At 44.4% G+C, this 22,007-nt stretch overlaps 2 protein-coding genes across 4 annotated transcripts in view; both read left to right on the forward strand.

The window, feature by feature from the left end:
- Window positions 1-6,662, forward strand: part of LOC138596717 (diacylglycerol kinase delta) — a 42,999-nt gene extending 36,337 nt beyond the window's left edge. For 2 of the 3 annotated variants that reach the window (XM_069668028.1, XM_069668026.1), the window contains exons 25-31: window positions 349-460; window positions 847-939; window positions 3,447-3,566; window positions 3,933-4,050; window positions 4,224-4,354; window positions 4,551-4,650; window positions 4,767-6,662. In XM_069668028.1, coding sequence (XP_069524129.1) covers window positions 349-460; window positions 847-939; window positions 3,447-3,566; window positions 3,933-4,050; window positions 4,224-4,354; window positions 4,551-4,640 — 664 coding nt within the window. In that variant the 3' untranslated portion in view covers window positions 4,641-4,650; window positions 4,767-6,662. The remainder of the gene's footprint in view (window positions 1-348; window positions 461-846; window positions 940-3,446; window positions 3,567-3,932; window positions 4,051-4,223; window positions 4,355-4,550; window positions 4,651-4,766) is intronic. The other variant, XM_069668027.1, reaches the window with a different exon arrangement.
- On the forward strand, window positions 4,997-21,608 carry LOC138597351 (coagulation factor IX). The gene is made up of 11 exons (XM_069668944.1): window positions 4,997-5,081; window positions 8,781-8,867; window positions 9,031-9,200; window positions 10,541-10,565; window positions 12,606-12,719; window positions 13,448-13,582; window positions 15,142-15,428; window positions 15,526-15,640; window positions 20,569-20,765; window positions 20,916-21,041; window positions 21,366-21,608. Exons 1-11 carry the CDS (start codon window positions 4,997-4,999, stop codon window positions 21,606-21,608), a joined length of 1,584 nt encoding a protein of 527 aa, XP_069525045.1.
- Window positions 21,609-22,007: the final 399 nt, after the last annotated feature.

A 22,007-nucleotide genomic window follows, 5' to 3' on the forward strand; every position in this document is an offset into this window, starting at 1 on the left:
AACAACATCATGACAGCGCCATTATGCTGGTGCAGAGCCCGATTGCGCCCCCCATAAAAATTTAAACAACAACATAAGTTCTGTTCCACTGCAGTAGGCTAATATACTCCGGACCAAAAAGAGATTACAAGTTAAAGTGAAGTATCGTAATTACTCAAATTACAGCTGCATCAATTAAACCGTCAGTCAATCAACAGAACATCTATTGGCAACTATTTTTGCTGTGATGTAACGACTGTATCAATTGTCTGTTAGAAGACTGTAACACAACAACTATGTAACATAATGTCACCTGTGGGATCTGTTGTGTTACATGTTAGTGAATGTGTCTCTGACTTTGTGTTTCAGTATTCGGGAGGTGGCTCAGTCTCACCACAGTCTGGAACAGGAGCTAGCTCACGCTGTCAACGCCAGCTCAAAAGCCATGGACGTGGTCTACGCCAACTCCAAGAGCTCCGGGGTACGACACATGAGTTACTCGTGTGTGCTGTCCCGTCGCTCCACAGACCATAAATGTTAATAATAAATGCATGTAGTGATATACTTTAGGCATATTTGGACATGTAGACATATAGTCATATAAATCGTTATCATTATCAAAATGTATCCAAAGCTTTTATAGTGAATGTAATTTATGTTATTCATTCAAATCAAATCGTTAACCTTGTCTGCCTGCCTGTCTCTCTGTCTGTCTCTCTGTCTGCCTGTCTCTCTGTCTGTCTGCCTGCCTGTCTCTCTGTCTGCCTCTGCCTGCCTGTCTCTCTGTCTGTCTCTGCCTGCCTGTCTCTCTGTCTGTCTCTCTGCCTGCCTGTCTCTCTGCCTGCCTGTCTCTCTGTCTGTGTCCAGGCTCTGAGTTGCAATGTGGTCCTTCAGATGGTTGTTAATGTCAAAGCTTTACTCAGTGAGACGGAGCTGCTGCTGGCCGGAAAGATGTCCTTGGTAAGTCTCCGTCTGTGTGTCCGTCTCTGCTGTTGTAGTTCCTGTTGTTGTCCAGGGGCCCGTTTCAGAAAGAGAGGTAACTTTAACTCTGAGTTGGTTACTATGGTAACTAAGTCTGTGAACCTCACCTGGTCGGGAGCAGGTTTTCTTCAGGACACTCAGAGCTTCGGCCTGTCTCCTCCCTCTAGAATATAAAACCCTCATTCACGTCCTCGTTCATTCAGCCCGTCTCACGCGTGTTTGAGCGGTTACAAATTAAAAGAAGAAACGTTGCGTCTCTGTGCTGCTCTGACCGCTTTGCAAAAGTCTTTTATAATTATGATAAAAAAATCAAAAGACAAATCTGCGTCAAAGTCATCATTTGTAGATTTTCACCACCACTGCCGAGAGCGCTCAGATAAGACACCGTAAGTTATTGGATTTTTTTTTTTAACTAACACATTCAGTTTAATCAGCATGAATTATAATGTATGTGAAGTCAGCATCATGTTAGGGATAAAGCTGATGCACATTAAAACAGCCACTGAATGATATTTAATCTGTTTCATATTTAAAATATGATGAAGTGAGGTTCAGCCGTGAGCCTGTTCTGCCTGAGCCGCACCTTTCAATGATGTTCTGCTGTTTTATTTTTAGCTGCTTCCATGTATGTTTTTCTCTGCATTGCTCCTAAATTAATATACATTTTAGCTTCCGGTCGTGATGAAGTATTAAATAAACAGACCAGTTCAAACTGACGCGTTCACTCGAGCCGCTTCTCTCTCTTTTGCAGCTGCAGCCGTGTTACTTTATGTTTCTAAAAACATGCTCGTATTCGCTGAACGTCCGCGTGAGGATTTCGAGCTCCACTGGTGTGACGTGGGAGGACCTCTTTTTGTGTACCGTTGCCATGGTGACTCGTGGTGTCGGGGCTCCATTAATGCTGGCTTTTTATAGTCAGCGTGCACGCACTTAACTCCGCATGAACCTACTTAGAGTTGATTGAACTAACTCTGATCAGCTGTTCTGGAACCCAAAAGCGACTTTCAGCTCAGAGTAAGTCAAACCACAGTCCGGGGTTAGTCTGTTGAACCTCCTCTCTGAAACGGACCCCTGGTCCTGTTGTAGCTCCTGTTGTAGCTCCTGTTGTTGTCCTGGTCCTGTTGTTGTCTTGGTCCTGTTGTTGTCTTGGTCCTGTTGTTGTCCTGGTCCTGTTGTTGTCTTGGTCCTGTTGTTGTCTTGGTCCTGCTGTTGTCCTGGTCCTGCTGTTGTCCTGGTCCTGTTGTTGTCCTGGTCCTGTTGTTGTCTTGGTCCTGTTGTTGTCCTGGTCCTGTTGTTGTCCTGGTCCTGTTGTTGTCCTGGTCCTGTTGTTGTCTTGGTCCTGTTGTTGTCTTGGTCCTGTTGTTGTCCTGGTCCTGTTGTTGTCCTGGTCCTGTTGTTGTCTTGGTCCTGTTGTTGTCTTGGTCCTGTTGTTGTCTTGGTCCTGTTATTGTCCTGGTCCTGTTATTGTCCTGGTCCTGTTATTGTCTTGGTCCTGTTATTGTCCTGGTCCTGTTGTTGTCCTGGTCCTGTTGTTGTCTTGGTCCTGTTGTTGTCTTGGTCCTGTTGTTGTCCTGGTCCTGTTGTTGTCTTGGTCCTGTTATTGTCCTGGTCCTGTTATTGTCCTGGTCCTGTTGTTGTCCTGGTCCTGTTATTGTCCTGGTCCTGTTGTTGTCTTGGTCCTGTTGTTGTCTTGGTCCTGTTGTTGTCTTGGTCCTGTTGTTGTCCTGGTCCTGTTGTTGTCTTGGTCCTGTTGTTGTCCTGGTCCTGTTGTTGTCTTGGTCCTGTTATTGTCCTGGTCCTGTTGTTGTCTTGGTCCTGTTGTTGTCCTGGTCCTGTTGTTGTCCTGGTCCTGTTGTTGTCTTGGTCCTGTTGTTGTCTTGGTCCTGTTGTTGTCCTGGTCCTGTTGTTGTCCTGGTCCTGTTATTGTCTTGGTCCTGTTGTTGTCTTGGTCCTGTTGTTGTCCTGGTCCTGTTATTGTCCTGGTCCTGTTATTGTCCTGGTCCTGTTATTGTCTTGGTCCTGTTGTTGTCCTGGTCCTGTTATTGTCCTGGTCCTGTTGTTGTCCTGGTCCTGTTATTGTCCTGGTCCTGTTATTGTCCTGGTCCTGTTGTTGTCCTGGTCCTGTTGTTGTCTTGGTCCTGTTGTTGTCCTGGTCCTGTTGTTGTCCTGGTCCTGTTATTGTCCTGGTCCTGTTATTGTCCTGGTCCTGTTGTTGTCCTGGTCCTGTTGTTGTCCTGGTCCTGTTGTTGTCCTGGTCCTGTTATTGTCCTCGTCCTGTTATTGTCCTCGTCCTGTTATTGTCTTGGTCCTGTTGTTGTCTTGTTCCTGTTATTGTCTTGGTCCTGTTATTGTCCTGGTCCTGTTATTGTCCTGGTCCTGTTGTTGTCCTGGTCCTGTTGTTGTCTTGGTCCTGTTGTTGTCTTGGTCCTGTTGTTGTCCTGGTCCTGTTGTTGTCTTGGTCCTCATGCTTGTGTGTGTCTGTGCAGCAGTTGGATCCCCCTCAGCAGGAGCAGTTGAATGCAGCTCTGAGCTCCGTGTCTCAGCAGCTCCGTCGGCTGGCTGATGTTCCCTGGCTGTGTCCCATCATTGACCCCTCCGACCACGAGGTGAGCCACCATCTGGACTCTGTCTTTAAGTACTACAATAGTATTCACAACAATATTGTTGGTCTGTCCCATTATACTATCACCTGTTACAAACCGGCTCACACATGGGAATCACACATGAAATATGTATGGATGAGTGTTGTGTTGACTGCAAACAAAACACAGAAACAAGCAAAGCAGCTGGTGGAGGACGAGAGGAGAGACAGAGGTTAGAGTGGAAGCCACTTAAATAAGCTGCTCCTGAAAATATCCTGGAACATTTCCTTTTGAAACGATGATTATTATTATTATTAAATACATCTGTCATAAACTGTCTGCCTGTCTCTCTGTCCGTATGCCTGTCTCTCTCTCTGTCTCTGTCTCCAGGGTCCTCTAACAGATTTCTCAAAACGAAGTCGGAGTGCAAAGTTCCGTCTCGTCCCGAAGTTCAAAAAAGATAAAAACAACAAGAACAAAGAAACCTGTGCTACTCTCTCACTGCCCGGTGAGCTCTCTCTACCACCCTCTCTCTCTCTCTCTCTCTCTCTGTCTGTGTGTCTGTCTGTCAGGTTTTGGTTCTGATCAGAGTCAGTCTGTCTCACTGCTCGGGGGATCTGTAGTGTTTCTATTTTGGGTTTTATTCCTGTCTTTCTGAACCACTTCCTGTTGGTGTCTCAGTTCACCAGTGGGGGACGGACGAGGTGGGGGCATGGCTGGACTTTCTCTGTCTCACTGAGTATAAGGACATCTTTACCGGACACGACGTCCGTGGTGCTGAGCTCATCCATCTGGAGAGGAGGGACCTGAAGGTACCGCTGCTAGCTCTGACCGCTAACTGCTAACTAACCTGGAGGACTGATTGCATGTGTGGTGGAGCTTTCATGGAAGGGGTTGAATGGTTTTCGCTCTTGTTAATAACGTGTGTGTGTGTGTGTGTGTGTGTGTGTGTGTGTGTGTGTGTGTGTGTGTGTGTGTGTGTGTGTGTGTGTGTGTGCGTGTGTTCAGGATCTGGGGGTGACGAAAGTGGGTCACATGAAGAGGATCCTGCAGGGTATCCGAGAGCTCAACAGGAACAGCAGCGCCAGCGAGGCCTGACTGCTGCCAGGTGATCTGCTGTTAGCTTTAGCATCCTGCGTTTGTTTTTTAGCTTGTTAGCTGTTTGTTGTGACGAGCTAAGCTAGAGGCTCAATGTGTTGAGACTGCTCTTCTTTGTTCCTCCAGCTGTCTGCTCCCCTCCTACCTCTGCTGCCATCCACCACCTGACCTCTGACCTCTGACCCTGAACACAACCACAGGCTGTGACATCATATCCAAAGCTCAGTGTGATTGGACCAGGACCTGTCCTGCCTCCTTACAGAACCACCAGTGCCTTCTTAACAGCAACTGACAAATCAGCACCCAGGACACAGAGGGTGGGGCCAGTCTCGAACCATCTCCAGGTTTCAGGGTCCATGTGTAAGTCCAGGATCCATGTGTGCCACATTAAGACCACCACTGCCCAGCTGACCAATCAGATCCTCCTGTGGTCCCTCACACGTCGGACCGAGATGCAGCAGAAGCTTTAAACCAGCTGAGAAATGTTTTTCAATCTGCCAAACAAACAGGAAACTGTGACGCTGAGACAGAGGGGACGCCTGAGGGGACGGACACTTCCTGTTGACTTTTAGCTCTTTAAACTCCTCTGATGCTTCAAACTGTTTTTCTTTGATAAACAGGAAGTGGACGAGGGGACGCTGGGACAGACGCACCTGAACAGCTCAGCTGGTCGGACCCTTTAGACGACCTGTTTCCTGTTTGATGTCATTTCCTGTTTGAGGGACCAAATCTTTGTCACGTGTTTATGTTTGTTGAATATCAGAAACCTGATTCACACCTTTTCGTTGTTGATCAGTTTTACTCAACTCAAACCGATGGATCATTCAGCTCAACTTCTCTTTGATGTGTGTGAAGAGTCTCTTTACATCTGACCACATGATCAATAACTCGACTGATCGATCGAACACAGAGGGACCAAACGTCGGGGCATCACGTCTCAAATCATCTTTATCATCTTAGCTCTCACACACACACACACACACACACACATAAATCTGTGGTCCGTGATCAGCAGCAAGTGAACAAACAGGAAGTGATGAATGGTCCTCTTCCTGTTCGCTGTGATGGAGAGGAAATCGATGTTTGTGGTGTGTTGGCTGCCTTCCAGTGTTTCTGTGTTTGTCTGTTCCTCTGGGGTTCCTCGCTGTTGTCTTTGCTTTTTGATTGTTGAATATCGTCACACGTTCGCTGATCTGCTGCTCAGAGATGGAAAAGTGTCGAGATTCACTAAGGAGTCAGGAATTCTTCGTCCTCTGTGTCAAAGAATGATTTAAATACCGAACACGAGAACCGGTGCACGTTATGGATCGCCGTGTTAACATGAACACGTATTATCCTGTAATCTGGAGCGTTTAGAGTTTCTCTGGTGCACAGACGTGATCTTGATCTATATCCTGTGTGCATTAAAATCTGTTCATATCTTCATATATCTTGTTTACCTTGTTTATGTAAGATAATAACCTGGGAACACGGCATGGATCAAGATCACCTGATATCAAGATGTCTGTCTCTTCCCTGTGCTCTCATTATGTAGTATCCAGTCGGTATGTTGTCCACACAGATGAAGAGAATCTTGCTCTGGGACAAGATCATATTTAAGCTAAGCTGAGTTTGATCTTTGACCTCCTGAAAGTCTCCAAAAAGGAACGCCTCGTTAGCGTTCAATGGCTCTGATCGAACGATCATTAAGGTGTTTGAAGGTTGTTTAAAAGGTTTGTTTGTATAATTATTAACATGCCACGTTTGTTAGCATCAGCTGCAGTCAGAGCATATTATCATGTAATCACATCAGTGACTGAGTGCCTTGCTCGAGGGCATTCTGTCCCACACGTTTAACACCCACAGTTGTCTCTGATCCGTCCTGTGTATTTATTGGATAATTTAAGTGTTACTCCTGAAACTGTTGGCTGTCGTACGTCGTTTGTACATACGCCCCCTGCAGGGCTGTCAGTGTAAATACATGCTGTTGTGTACAGAGAAACATCTGAACATCCTGTGAGAATTAAAGCTCCACTGTACAAACACTCCGTCCACTTCTTTTATTCCTGTTGTTCATTGTTTGGGTCAAAGTCTTCTGTGGTCAAACAGACCATTAGGGAGGGGAGGATTTAGGGCGGGGCTACCCTACCCATATCTACCCTCTTGTCCAAATACGCTTCTTATTGTAAGAATTTATTAGACAGGAGAGCTGAAGAGAGACATGCAGCAAGCGGCCGCTCATCGAGGGCTGTAGCCTCTGTGCACGAGCCGCCTGCTCTGCACTGTCCTCAAACCTGGCGTCACAGCAGCTCCGCCCACTTCCTGTATACAGTCTATGACAACAGCACAGCTACACCTTCCTTTTAACTTTGCGGGGCCTGTTGTCAGCGTTCGATGGTAATCTGCTCAGTGTACAGGTGAGCAGTCCGTAAGGTGTGTTACATCAGTTCATTCTGATATGAAAACCAGCTGCTGAAGATCTCACCTGTTGAGTAACATGAGATAACTTTTCCTAACAGACTGACTTGCAGGATCATCAGAGGCGGCTGTGACCTTTGACCTCTTCACTGTCACATCCCTTGTGTCCATGTCAGTGTGTCAATATTTGAGCTGTGGTTAACGATCAATCAATCAGCTGGATCTGTGTCCTCCATTTTACCTGAAACAGACAGCGAGCGTCTGTCCTCACAGGAGACGACAGGTAGGACAATCCTCTCACAGCACGACAGGTTCTGATTGTCCAGGTTCTCAACCCGCGGGTCGCAGCTGCCCTAAGGGTCCTTCAGTAAAGACGTTCAGGGCGATGTTTGTTTGAGTTTTGTACACGAAGAGATAAGAAATAAATACTGATGCATCTGTAGCTGCTGTTCGAACTGAAAATAAATCTGTACCAGACAGGTGGAGGTGCGAAAACTCGCCTTATGTCAGCTTCACCTCACTGGCCACATAAATAACAGATTTCTCAACTGAATTTGAAGCCTTGATTCAGCATTTTAGCAGCAACCACGTTGGTGTTCTGGAATCAGAAGTGACTATATTTGGACACGAAGGTGGAGCTGTAGAGGAGCGAGGGGTAATAAAAGCAAAATGTGCAGTGTGCCAAAAATACCCGGATGTCGTGCTGATTCGGAAAAAATCTCCAGTGTGCATCAGATCAGTCTACCTCACCTACTGTATCCCACAATGCAAAGCGCTGGAACATCACAGCGGCAGCATTCTCATTGCCCTTGGCGGGCTATTGTTTACTTCCGCTTTCCAAAACAGGAAACTGGCACCTGGTGTAGCATACCGCAAAATACATGTGAACAGCTCCGTACGACAGACTACCGCTGAATGCAGTATGCAGTATGTTACCAAAGCTAAACAGTGGCTAATTTATTAGCTGCTAATGGGCTAGTTAACCATCATGTTTCCCGTTCAGAATGAAATCCTATTTATGGTAGCTGACCGGAGTTTATTTATCAGCCGTGTTGGACGCTCTGTTAGTCCAATAAAGCGCACACACAGATTATCTGTCTGATATTTACATGAACAAATCTCCAAAAGGCTCCAACAGCACAAACACGGCCCAGAGGTCCTGTCACTCAAAGAGGCCACGCCCCTAATGCTGCATCACTGTAAGCCTTAATATAATGTAAACAGGTGAGCTGTATAAAGATTCTCCCCGTACAGTTGTCATGGAGAGAGAAATGAGCTATAGAGACCCAAACTGGTTTTTGTACCAGGCTGTAAACATGTTTATTTCTGCTGTAAAGTTTAACATGGGGCTCTATGGGGACTGACTCACTGCTGGAGACAGCCTCAAGTGGACACCAGAGGAACTGCAGTTTCTCCTGAAGGTGGCCCCAGAGGAAACTTCATGTTATTGGTGTACGGTGGCCTGTTAAGGACATCTCAGGCTGATTATTTTGGCTGTTTGCTTAATGCTCATTTTTGCAGTTAGTATGTGAAGGTTACATTAGTTTGTGCCATGGAAACCTGTGTTAGCATGCTAATAACAATAAACAATAAAACCAGACGTCAATCTTGGGTGAAAGAGTCCTGCATGAAGCAGAGCCACACTGCTAAAATCCCAGAATGCATCATGATTCTTTTTAACAACAGAAACGTTACAAACACATGTTCATATGCACATTAAACTTCCTGTGTCTTTGTTAACAGACAGACAGACAGATATGATGTCACCCTCAGCTCTCACCTGGACTCTGGGATCTCTGCTCACCTGCTCTGCTCTGATTCAATGTACAGGTGAGACTGATGTCAGTATGAGTACTTACCTCCCTAAAAGCTATTCTCATGAGTGTTTAAAGACAACACAACAGAACTCATTTATACTCATGAGCTAACCTTCTGCATGTTTATTTAGAGCGTATAACAGCTGCAGGTTGGTCAGCTTGTTTCTGTTGTTCAGTGTTCCTGGATCAGCCGTCAGCAGATCAGATTCTCCGCTCCGCCTCCAGGAGACGCCGAGCAAACTCCTTCCTGGAGGAGATGTTACCAGGAGACCTGGAGAGGGAGTGCTACGAGGAGAGCTGCTCCCAGGAGGAGGCCGCTGAGATCTTCCACACCAGAGAAAAGACGGTAAGATCCAGAATGAAGGTCAAGACCCTAAAGAAGGTCACTGGAAACACAGATGGGGCCTCATAGACTTCATGTAAAACAACACATACATACTATGGTGTCATTTCTAATACAACCACTGGGGGTCAGCAGAGTCTGACCTTTGAACCTAACACACCAAATTTTTAACAGTTGATACTTAGGCTGCTTCCCAAGTCTCTTATTTGATAGCTCCTTGCTCCTCGCTCCTCGCCCAAACCGGAGGTAGTTCCTGAGCAGCCATATTGAGGACCGTCTCAAAGCTCTTATCGCTGCTCGGAGGAGCGAGGAGGGAGGAGGGAGGAGGGAGGAGGGAGTTCCGAGGAGCGATAAGCGCGGATACACGAGAGCAGCCTCCACGGAAGTCTTTTACTGGCCGACACGCCCCCTTATTACAGATCAGTTAGTGATTGGACGCTGCAGCAGATCGGACTGATGTGAAACTTCACAACATCACCGGAGTTTCATATCGCAGAGAGGAAGAAGCGGACCTTAAAACAGACTTTACAGGGCGCCTTGAAACCGACTATAAACAAGGTCGGTATAATGAGTCGGTATCTGACAAGCTGAGATCGTTTAGAACGAAATATTGATCATAACTTGTCGTAAAATATATAAAATGCAGTGAATAACTGCAGATTTGATTTGTTTTCTGAGTCAACATCTGAGTAAAAATAAGTTGTCTAAAAATCAAAAGCAGCAAAAACAGATTCATTTCTATTAAATTTAATCTAAAGAAATACCTCTCGTCATGATCAGTTATTCCCCTGCTAACTTTTATTACAGATGAATGAATGAATTCAGAGGGAGCAGGAGAGTCTCAAATAACAAATAATATAAAGACACAGTGCTGTAAGAAATGTCCGCGTGGTTCTGCAGCAGGAACACAGACTGCAGCCTGTTCTTCATGGGCAGGTGTTTGTTACACAGGTAACAGGTTACAGAGAGGAAACACTGTTACTTTGTGTTTTATTAGAATGAATACAGAGCACATGTGTGCAGACACAAACAGCTGTTAAAGCAGACTGACAGATGACGCGATCATCATAAACGGACGTCGCAGCATGTGACGCTTCATCGAAGGACGTCTCATGTCTCTTAAAAAACATTCCCTCGTTTCCTCTCTCCTCTCTTGGTTTCCTCGCGTCTCTTCATGCATCTCTGGTGGGAGGGACTAGGACGCAAGTGAAGGAAACATGGATGCAATTTAAGAGACTTGGGAAGCAGCCTTAGTTTTCTGATTGTCAAACTCAGGTTAGGTCAAAGGTCACAGAAACACTCCCAGTATTGCTAATATTAACTCTGAGCTTCTTGTTCTACAGCTGGAGTTCTGGTACAAATACATCAGTGAGTACTTCATCATCACTTTGAAATAGAGATTCATGTGAAATGCTGCTGAGGTCTGAACATTAAGATCCACATGTGATCTCACTGATCTGGATTAATCTGAACCTGCAAAACACTAAACCTGCCTCAAACTCAGTTCGAGAGCCTTCAACCAAAACATCTGACAGGTTCAACAGGTTCTACGAGCTGTTAGCAGCTGATCCGGAGCTTTTAACCTTCACACCATGATCATCACATGATCATCAGTTTGATCTTTACTTTACTCTGTAGTTTGATCTTTAGTCTGATCTTTTCTTTAATCTTTAGATTGATCTTTTCTTTAATCTTTAGTTTGATCTTTACTTTGATCTTTAGATTGATCTTTACCTTAATCTTTAGTTTGATCTTTTCTTTAATCTTTAGTCTGATCTTTAGATTGATCTTTACCTTAATCTTTAGTCTGATCTTTACTTTAATCTTTAGATTGATCTTTACCTTAATCTTTAGTCTGATCTTTTCTTTAATCTTTAGATTGATCTTTACCTTAATCTTTAGATTGATCTTTACCTTAATCTTTAGTTTGATCTTTACTTTGATCTTTAGATTGATCTTTACCTTAATCTTTAGTTTGATCTTTACTTTGATCTTTAGATTGATCTTTACCTTAATCTTTAGTTTGATCTTTACCTTAATCTTTAGTCTGATCTTTAGATTGATCTTTACCTTAATCTTTAGTTTGATCTTTACTTTGATCTTTAGATTGATCTTTACCTTAATCTTTAGATTGATCTTTACCTTAATCTTTAGTCTGATCTTTTCTTTAATCTTTAGATTGATCTTTTCTTTAATCTGATCTTTAGATTGATCTTTACCTTAATCTTTAGTCTGATCTTTAGATTGATCTTTACCTTAATCTTTAGATTGATCTTTTCTTTAATCTTTAGATTGATCTTTACCTTAATCTTTAGTCTGATCTTTACCTTAATCTTTAGTTTTGTCAGGCCTGGACTAAAATGAGGACTCAGATGCAGAGGATATCACGCACAAGCACACTTTATTGATTTCAGATCCTCTTTGAAGAGTGACAAACAATTGGGCTATGAAAAACTCCCTTAATAACTAAGTCCTGGCAAGATAACTCGCGGAAGATAAACTTCCTAATAAGGAAAATCTCCAATAAAAGGAGAGACAAAAAACACACTAGAAACAGGGAAGATCCTAAAACATAAATCGCTCCCGAAGGAGGAAAACCAAAACTACTGATCAACGGGACAAAAGAAAAAGGCTCACCTAAACAGGAGGCTCTACAACTATCTAATACTTATTAAACACAAAATCGCTCCAAAAGGGAGGAAAGAAAACAGTTTACAAAATAACACAAAATCGACGCTAAACTAGAAAACTTTAACAAACGAAAAATCACTCTCAAAGGAGGAAACAGAAAACAACTTACGTGGCGTAGCAAAAAACTCTTGACAAAATCGACTATGACTGTGGATAAGGGCTTGGGTGCACGGACAAGGACGAAACACTTTGGCAAAAGACAAAGGGGAGACGCAGACTATAAGCACATGAGGGAAATGGGGAACAGGTGGAAACAATCAGGGATCAGGGGAGACAATCAGACCGGTGACACATGAGGAAGGGCAAGTGACCGCGGTGTGACAAGTTTGATCTTTTCTCTAATCTTTAGATTGATCTTTACCTTAATCTTTAGTTTGATCTTTTCTCTAATCTTTAGATTGATCTTTACCTTAATCTTTAGATTGATCTTTACCTTAATCTTTAGTTTGATCTTTAGATTGATCTTTACCTTAATCTTTAGTCTGATCTTTTCTTTAATCTTTAGTTTGATCTTTAGTTTGATCTTTAGATTGATCTTTACCTTAATCTTTAGTCTGATCTTTTCTTTAATCTTTAGATTGATCTTTACCTTAATCTTTAGTTTGATCTTTAGATTGATCTTTACCTTAATCTTTAGTCTGATCTTTTCTTTAATCTTTAGTTTGATCTTTAGTTTGATCTTTACTTTGATCTTTAGGTGTCTCTCCTGTGCCATAGATCTGAACCCCTGTAGAACAAACCCGTGTTTGAACGGAGGGATGTGCACTCTGGACCGAGGAGACTTCATGTGTCTCTGTCCTCCCCAGTACCATGGCAAGACCTGCGACTCAGGTAACATCACCTGTACCTCAGGTAACAACACCTGCAACTCAGGCAACAACACGTGACTCAGGTAACAACACCTGTACCTCAGGTAACATCACCTTTGACTCAGGTAGCAACAATTATACTGCAGGTAACAACACCTGCGACTCAGGTAACATCACCTGTACCTCAGGTAACAATACGTGTTACTCAGGTAACAACACCTGCAACTCAGGTAACATCACTTGCAACTCAGGTAACAACACCTGTACCTCAGGTAACAACACCTGTACCTCAGGTAACAATACTTGTTACTCAGGTAACAACACCTGCAACTCAGGTTACAACATTTGCGACTGAGGTAACATCACCCTTACCTCAGGTAACAACACCTGTACCTCAGGTAACACCTGTGCCTCAAGTAATATCACCTGTGCCTCAGGTAACAACACATGTACCTCAGGTAACTACACCTGCGACTTAGGTAACATCATTTGTAACTCAGGTAACAACACCTGTACCTCGAGTAACGTCACATGTAACTCAGGTAACAACACCTTTACCTCAGGTAATATCACCTGTACTTTTGGACCTTAGGTGAACATCACCTGTACCTCAGGTAACAACACCCTGTGCTTTGATAAAAAGCTCTCTGTGGAGGTCAGTGGTCTCTAAACAGTAGAGCAGCACTGATGTGTATTTGTGTGTATTGTTGTGTTAATAATAAGGTTTATGTTGTGTGTGTGTGTGTGTAGTTGTGTTGGAGTGTCGCTATAGAAACGGTGGCTGTATGCAGTACTGCAGAGACCTGCAGGGGGGCGCCGGAGTTTTGTGTGGCTGTGCTGAAGGATTCAAACTGGAGCCTGACGGACACAGCTGCTCCCAGACCGGTACCACTGATACTACTGATACTACTGCGCACCGTACTACTGATACTACTGATGCTACTGATGCTACTGCACACAGTACTACTGATACTACTGATGCTACTGCACACAGTACTACTGATACTACTGATACTACTGATGCTACTGATGCTACTGCACACAGTACTACTGACACTACTGATACTACTGATGCTACTGATGCTACTGCACACAGTACTACTGATACTACTGATACTACTGATGCTACTGATGCTACTGCACACAGTACTACTGATACTACTGATGCTACTGCACACAGTACTACTGATACTACTGATACTACTGATGCTACTGATGCTACTGCACACAGTACTACTGACACTACTGATACTACTGATGCTACTGATGCTACTGCACACAGTACTACTGATACTGCTGATGCTACTGGTACTACTGATACTACTGATGCTACTGCACACAGTACTACTGATACTACTGATACAACTGATGCTACTGATACTACTGATACCACTGATACTACTGACGCTACTGATACTACTGATACTACTGATACTACTGATGCTACTGATGCTACTGCACACAGTACTACTGATACTGCTGATGCTACTGGTACTACTGATACTACTGATGCTACTGCACACAGTACTACTGACACTACTGATACTACTGATGCTACTGATGCTACTGCACACAGTACTACTGACACTACTGATACTACTGATGCTACTGATGCTACTGCACACAGTACTACTGACACTACTGATACTACTGATACTACTGATGCTACTGCACACAGTACTACTGATACTACTGATACAACTGATGCTACTGATACTACTGATACCACTGATACTACTGACGCTACTGATACTACTGATACTACTGCACACAGTACTACTGATACTACTGATACTACTGATGCTACTGCACACAGTACTACTGATACTACTGATACTACTGATGCTACTGATACTACTGATACCACTGATACTACTGATGCTACTGATACTACGGATACCACTGATACTACTGATACTACTGATACTACCGATGCTACTGCACACAGTACTACTGATACTACTGATACTACTGCACACAGTACTACTGATACTACTGATACTACTGATACTACTGATGCTACTGCACACAGTACTACTGATACTACCGATGCTACTGCACACAGTACTACTGATACTACTGATACTACTGTTGCTACTGCACACCGTACTACTGATACTACCGATGCTACTGCACACAGTACTACTGATACTACTGATACTACTGCACACAGTACTACTGATACTACTGATACTACTGATGCTACTGCACACAGTACTACTGATACTACTGTTGCTACTGCACACCGTACTACTGATACTACCGATGCTACTGCACACCGTACTACTGATACTACCGATGCTACTGCACACAGTACTACTGATACTACTGATACTACTGTTGCTACTGCACACCGTACTACTGATACTACTGATGCTACTGATACTACTGATGCTTCTGCACTCCACAGAGTAGTGCTGCAGTAATACGTATGTTCTGTGCAGTATTGTTCCCGTGCGGCCGGCAGAGTGGCGAGCTGCTGGTTGGAGGTCGCTCTCTGTGGAGTCAGTCTGAGCTACTCAATGTTACCGTAGAGACAGAGGCCATGTTGGGTGAGAATGGCACAGACAGCTGGTTACTCAAACACAACTTCACAGAGGAGGAGCTGCTGGAAGTGAATGCATCATATGCACAGAGAGGAGGAAATGAGACGCAGCTGAGAGGGAAGGAGGGGATGATGCTTCGTATCGTGGGCGGAGTCTTGGAGAGACCAGGAGGGAGTCCCTGGCAGGTGAGATGGCTTAATTTACTGAGAAACAGTGTGATCACAACTTCATGTCAGCTTAGAGTTTGTGTGTGTGTGTGTGTGTGTGTGTGTGTGTGTTCAGGTTCTCGTTCGCAGGTCTGATGGTTACGGTTTCTGTGGAGGGACTCTGGTTTCTGACCGCTGGGTGATCTCTGCTGCTCACTGCCTGGAACAGCCTGTGGACCATGTGACTATAGGTGACAACATGAACGTGTTACTGTAGGTGACAACATGAATGTGTGTTACTGTAGGTGACAACGTGAACGTGTTACTGTAGGTGACAACATGAACGCGTGTTACTGTAGGTGACAACATCAACGTGTGTTACTGTAGGTGCCAACGTGAACGCGTGTTACTGTAGGTGACAACGTGAACGCGTGTTACTGTAGGTGACAACGTGAACGCGTGTCACTGTAGGTGACAACGTGAACGCGTGTCACTGTAGGTGACAACGTGAACGCGTGTCACTGTAGGTGACAAAATCAACGTGTGTTACTGTAGGTGACCACATGAATGTGTGTTACTGTAGATGACAACGTGAACGCGTGTTACTGTAGGTGACAACGTGAACGCGTGTTACTGTAGGTGACAACGTGAACGTGTGTCACTGTAGGTGACAAAATCAACGTGTGTTACTGTAGGTGACCACATGAATGTGTGATAACAGGAATGTGTGTTACTGTAGGTGACAAAATCAACGTGTGTTACTGTAGGTGACCACATAAACGTGTGTTACTGTAGGTGACAACGTGAACGTGTGTTCCTGTAGGTGACAACGTGAGCGGGTGTTACTGTAGGTGACAACGTGAACGTGTGTTCCTGTAGGTGACAACGTGAACGCGTGTCACTGTAGGTGACAACATCAACGTGTGTTACTGTAGGTGCCAACGTGAACGCGTGTTACTGTAGGTGACAACGTGAACGTGTGTTACTGTAGGTGACAAAATCAACGTGTGTTACTGTAGGTGACAAAATCAACGTGTGTTACTGTAGGTGACCACATGAATGTGTGTTACTGTAGATGACAACGTGAACGCGTGTTACTGTAGGTGACAACGTGAACGCGTGTTACTGTAGGTGACAACGTGAACGTGTGTCACTGTAGGTGACAAAATCAACGTGTGTTACTGTAGGTGACCACATGAATGTGTGATAACAGGAATGTGTGTTACTGTAGGTGACAAAATCAACGTGTGTTACTGTAGGTGACCACATAAACGTGTGTTACTGTAGGTGACAACGTGAACGTGTGTTCCTGTAGGTGACAACGTGAGCGGGTGTTACTGTAGGTGACAACGTGAACGTGTGTTCCTGTAGGTGACAACGTGAACGCGTGTTCCTGTAGGTGACAACGTGAACGCGTGTTACTGTAGATGACAACGTGAACGCGTGTTACTGTAGGTGACAACATGAATGTGTGATAACAGGAATGTGTGTTACTGTAGGTGACAAAATCAACGTGTGTTACTGTAGGTGACCACATAAACGTGTGTTACTGTAGGTGACCACGTGAACATGTGTTCCTGTAGGTGACCACATAAACGTGTGTTACTGTAGGTGACAACGTGAACGTGTGTTACTGTAGTTGACAACGTGAACGTGTGTTACTCTAGGTGACAACGTGAACGTGTTACTGTAGGTGACAACATGAATGTGTGATAACATGAATGTGTGTCACTGTAGGTGACCACATAAACGTGTGTTACTGTAGGTGACAACGTGAACGTGTGTTACTGTAGGAACAGGAATGTGTGTCACTGTAGGTGACAACGTGAACGTGTGTTCCTGTAGGTGACAACGTGAACGTGTGTTACTGTAGGAACAGGAATGTGTGTCACTGTAGGTGACAACATGAATGTGTGTTACTGTAGGTGACAACGTGAACGTGTGTTACTGTAGGTGACAACATGAATGTGTGTTACTGTAGGTGACAACGTGAATGTGTGATAACAGGAATGTGTGTCACTGTAGGTGACCACATAAACGTGTGTTCCTGTAGGTGACAACGTGAACGTGTGTTCCTGTAGGTGACAACGTGAACGTGTGTTCCTGTAGGAACAGGAATGTGTGTCACTGTAGGTGACCACATAAACGTGTGTTCCTGTAGGTGACAATGTGAACGTGTGTTCCTGTAGGTGACAACGTGAACGTGTGTTCCTGTAGGTGACAACGTGAACGTGTGTTACTGTAGTTGACAACGTGAACGTGTGTTACTCTAGGTGACAACGTGAACGTGTTACTGTAGGTGACAACATGAATGTGTGATAACATGAATGTGTGTCACTGTAGGTGACCACATAAACGTGTGTTACTGTAGGTGACAACGTGAATGTGTGTTACTGTAGGAACAGGAATGTGTGTCACTGTAGGTGGCAACATGAACGTGTGTCACTGTAGGTGACAACGTGAACGTGTGTTCCTGTAGGTGACAACGTGAACGTGTGTTACTGTAGGAACAGGAATGTGTGTCACTGTAGGTGACAACATGAATGTGTGTTACTGTAGGTGACAACGTGAACGTGTGTTACTGTAGGTGACAACATGAATGTGTGACTATAGGTGACAACGTGAATGTGTGATAACAGGAATGTGTGTCACTGTAGGTGGCCACATAAACGTGTGTTCCTGTAGGTGACAACGTGAACGTGTGTTCCTGTAGGTGACAACGTGAACGTGTGTTCCTGTAGGTGACAACGTGAACGTGTTACTGTAGGAACAGGAATGTGTGTCACTGTAGGTGACAAAATCAACGCGTGTTACTGTAGGTGACAACATGAATGTGTGATAACAGGAATGTGTGTTACTGTAGGTGACAACATGAACGTGTTACTGTAGGTGACAACATGAATGTGTGACTATAGGTGGGAACATTAACTTGTGTTACTGTAGGTGACAACATGAATGTGTGTTACTATAGGTGGCAACATGAATGTGTGTTACTGTAGGTGACAACATGAATGTGTGTTACTGTAGGTGACAACATGAATGTGTGACTATAGGTGGGAACATGAACTTGTGTTACTGTAGGTGACAACATGAATGTGTGTTACTATAGGTGGCAACATGAATGTGTGTTACTGTAGGTGACAACATGAATGTGTGATAACAGGAATGTGTCACTGTATGTGACAACATGAACGTGTGTTACTGTAGGTGACAACATGAACGTGTGTTACTGTAGGTGACAACATGAACGTGTGTTACTGTAGGTGACAACATGAACGTGTGTTACTGTAGGTGACAACGTGAATGTGTGATAACAGGAATGTGTGTCACTGTAGGTGACCACATAAACGTGTGTTCCTGTAGGTGACAACGTGAATGTGTGTTACTATAGGTGGCAACATGAATGTGTGTTACTGTAGGTGACAACATGAATGTGTGTTACTGTAGGTGACAACATGAATGTGTGTTACTGTAGGTGACAACGTGAATGTGTGATAACAGGAATGTGTGTCACTGTAGGTGACCACATAAACGTGTGTTCCTGTAGGTGACAACGTGAATGTGTGTTACTATAGGTGGCAACATGAATGTGTGTTACTGTAGGTGACAACATGAATGTGTGTTACTGTAGGTGACAACATGAATGTGTGACTATAGGTGGGAACATGAACTTGTGTTACTGTAGGTGACAACATGAATGTGTGTTACTATAGGTGGCAACATGAATGTGTGTTACTGTAGGTGACAACATGAATGTGTGATAACAGGAATGTGTCACTGTATGTGACAACATGAACGTGTGTTACTGTAGGTGACAACATGAACGTGTGTTACTGTAGGTGACAACATGAACGTGTGTTACTGTAGGTGACAACATGAACTCGTTACTGTAGGTGACAACATAAATGTGTGATAACAGGAATGTGTGTCACTGTAGGTGACAACATGAATGTGTGTTACTGTAGGTGACAACGTGAACGTGTGTTACTGTAGGTGACAACATGAATGTGTGACTATAGGTGACAACGTGAATGTGTGATAACAGGAATGTGTGTCACTGTAGGTGGCCACATAAACGTGTGTTCCTGTAGGTGACAACGTGAACGTGTGTTCCTGTAGGTGACAACGTGAACGTGTGTTACTGTAGGTGACAACGTGAACGTGTTACTGTAGGTGACAACGTGAACGTGTGTTCCTGTAGGTGACAACGTGAACGTGTGTTCCTGTAGGTGACAACGTGAACGTGTTACTGTAGGAACAGGAATGTGTGTCACTGTAGGTGACAAAATCAACGCGTGTTACTGTAGGTGACAACATGAATGTGTGATAACAGGAATGTGTGTTACTGTAGGTGACAACATGAACGTGTTACTGTAGGTGACAACATGAATGTGTGACTATAGGTGGGAACATGAACTTGTGTTACTGTAGGTGACAACATGAATGTGTGTTACTATAGGTGGCAACATGAATGTGTGTTACTGTAGGTGACAACATGAATGTGTGATAACAGGAATGTGTCACTGTATGTGACAACATGAACATGTGTTACTGTAGGTGACAACATGAACGTGTGTTACTGTAGGTGACAACATGAACGTGTGTTACTGTAGGTGACAACATGAACGTGTTACTGTAGTTGACAACATGAATGTGTGACTATAGGTGGCAACATGAACGTGTGTTACTGTAGGTGACAACATGAATGTGTGATAACAGGAATGTGTCACTGTATGTGACAACATGAACATGTGTTACTGTAGGTGACAACATGAATGTGTGTTACTGTAGGTGACAACATGAACGTGTGTTACTGTAGGTGACAACATGAATGTGTGTTACTGTAGGTGACAACATGAACGTGTTACTGTAGGTGACAACATAAATGTGTGATAACAGGAATGTGTGTCACTGTAGTTGACAACATGAACGTGTGTTACCGTAGGTGACATCATGAACATGTGTTACTGTAGGTGACAACATGAACATGTGTCTGTTGAGGCCCCCATGAGCACAGCTGAAGAGTCTTTTTATAGACTTATTAGAGCAGCCTGATGCATGGACTAGTTTTTCTGCATCGTGTTGAGACAGGATGTTTCTGATTTCTGTTGTGAAGGTGAAAAAAGGCTGTCCTTGAACTCTAACAATCGTGTGTGTGTGTGTTTGTGTGTGTGTGCAGGAGACTTTGATAAGCGGCGTCCTGACCCAGGTGAGCAACTCATAAAGGTTCAGAAGGTTGTCGTTCATCCTCACTTCCACTCGTTCACCTTCGACAGTGACATCGCTCTGCTGTACCTCGTCCGGCCCGTCGTCAGGGGCCCCACCGCCGTGCCTGCCTGCCTGCCCGACCCCCACCTCTCCAAATACCTGCTGCAGGTAACTTTATAACACTGACGGTTCCAGTGTGCTGGAGGACAGATGTAATATCAGAGCTGATGTGTGTGTGTGTGTGTGTGTGTGTGTGTGTGTGTGTGTGTGTGTGTGTGTGTGTGTGTGTGTGTGTGTGTGTGTGTGTGTGTGTCTCAGGAGGGTAATCGTGGCATGGTGACGGGCTGGGGGCTCACTCGCTACCTGGGCAGGTCCTCCAGGTTCCTCAGGAAGGTGACGCTCCCGGTTGTAAGCTACAGAGACTGCACAGCGACCACTGAGCAGGTGATCAGATCCACCTGAGAGACCGTCATGCTGAATAGAAAAGACTTAAAACTAGAGATTGAGACTATAAACTCATTAGGAACATTTTTACTGAGGGAATAAATCAGGAAAGAAGGCAGACCATTTTCTCATAGACTATAGAATTACACTTAGTGTCCTCTTAGCGTCCTGTTAGTGTCCTCCTGCCGTCCTCTAAGTGCCCTCCTGGCATCCTCTTAGTGCCCTTTAGCGTCCTCTTAGCGTCCTCCTGGCATCTTCCTGGCGTCCTCCTGAAGTCCTCTGCCTTGTTTCTAACATGTTGCCCGGTGTGTCTCTGTTCTGCAGGTGATCACGGACAACATGTTCTGTGCAGGCTATCTGGAGAGCAGCATTGACGCCTGCAGCGGGGACAGCGGGGGGCCTTTCATGGTGAACTATAGAGGGACCTGGTTCCTGACCGGAGTGGTCAGCTGGGGGGAGAAATGTGCCGCCAAGGGCAAGTATGGAGTTTATACCCGACTGGGGAACTTCCTGAACTGGATCCAAGACACCATGGAGAGAATGGATCTCAATGGTACTGACAGCTGAGACAGCAAAGCTCCAGAAGCTGACAAGAACCAGCAGAATCCAGAACCGATGGACTCTGGAGTCACTTAACCAACATGGAGCTGCAGGAGGTTTGAAAACAAAGACTTAATGTATCGATCAGTGATCCATCACAGCTGCAGCATCAGTGGGGCTGTTTCACACCTGAGCTGCTGCTGGAGTGAAATTCACCACCAAAGAAGTGTAGAAAAAAATGTTGTACGCTTCTATTTTCTATCATCAGATCATTATTCCTCGTGTGTTCACGTTAAAGAAGATTTTACTGTTGGAGCTCATTGTAGAATAATTGGCATAAAACTGAAATTAATGATTATGATTGTGATAAAATGTTCTGCTTTAGTTTCATTGTTTTTATTAGAAGCATTTGGGGAAACAATTTTT

This window comes from Semicossyphus pulcher, unplaced genomic scaffold, assembly GCF_022749685.1.
Source record: "Semicossyphus pulcher isolate SPU_LCO1_2020_fin unplaced genomic scaffold, fSemPul1.0.p SCAF_19, whole genome shotgun sequence".
In the NCBI taxonomy this organism is placed as follows: Eukaryota; Metazoa; Chordata; class Actinopteri; order Labriformes; family Labridae; genus Semicossyphus; species Semicossyphus pulcher.

What these genes read in the sequence shown, in the direction of transcription:
- LOC138597351 (XM_069668944.1), top strand. Translation starts at nt 4,997, where the DNA reads ATGTGTAAGTCCAGGATCCATGTGTGCCACATTAAGACCACCACTGCC. An exon ending in ACACAGCTGCTCCCAGACCG is followed by an intron (nt 13,583 to 15,141) that starts GTACCACTGATA and finishes TGTTCTGTGCAG; the next exon opens with TATTGTTCCCGTGCGGCCGG. An exon ending in TGTGGACCATGTGACTATAG is followed by an intron (nt 15,641 to 20,568) that starts GTGACAACATGA and finishes GTGTGTGTGCAG; the next exon opens with GAGACTTTGATAAGCGGCGT.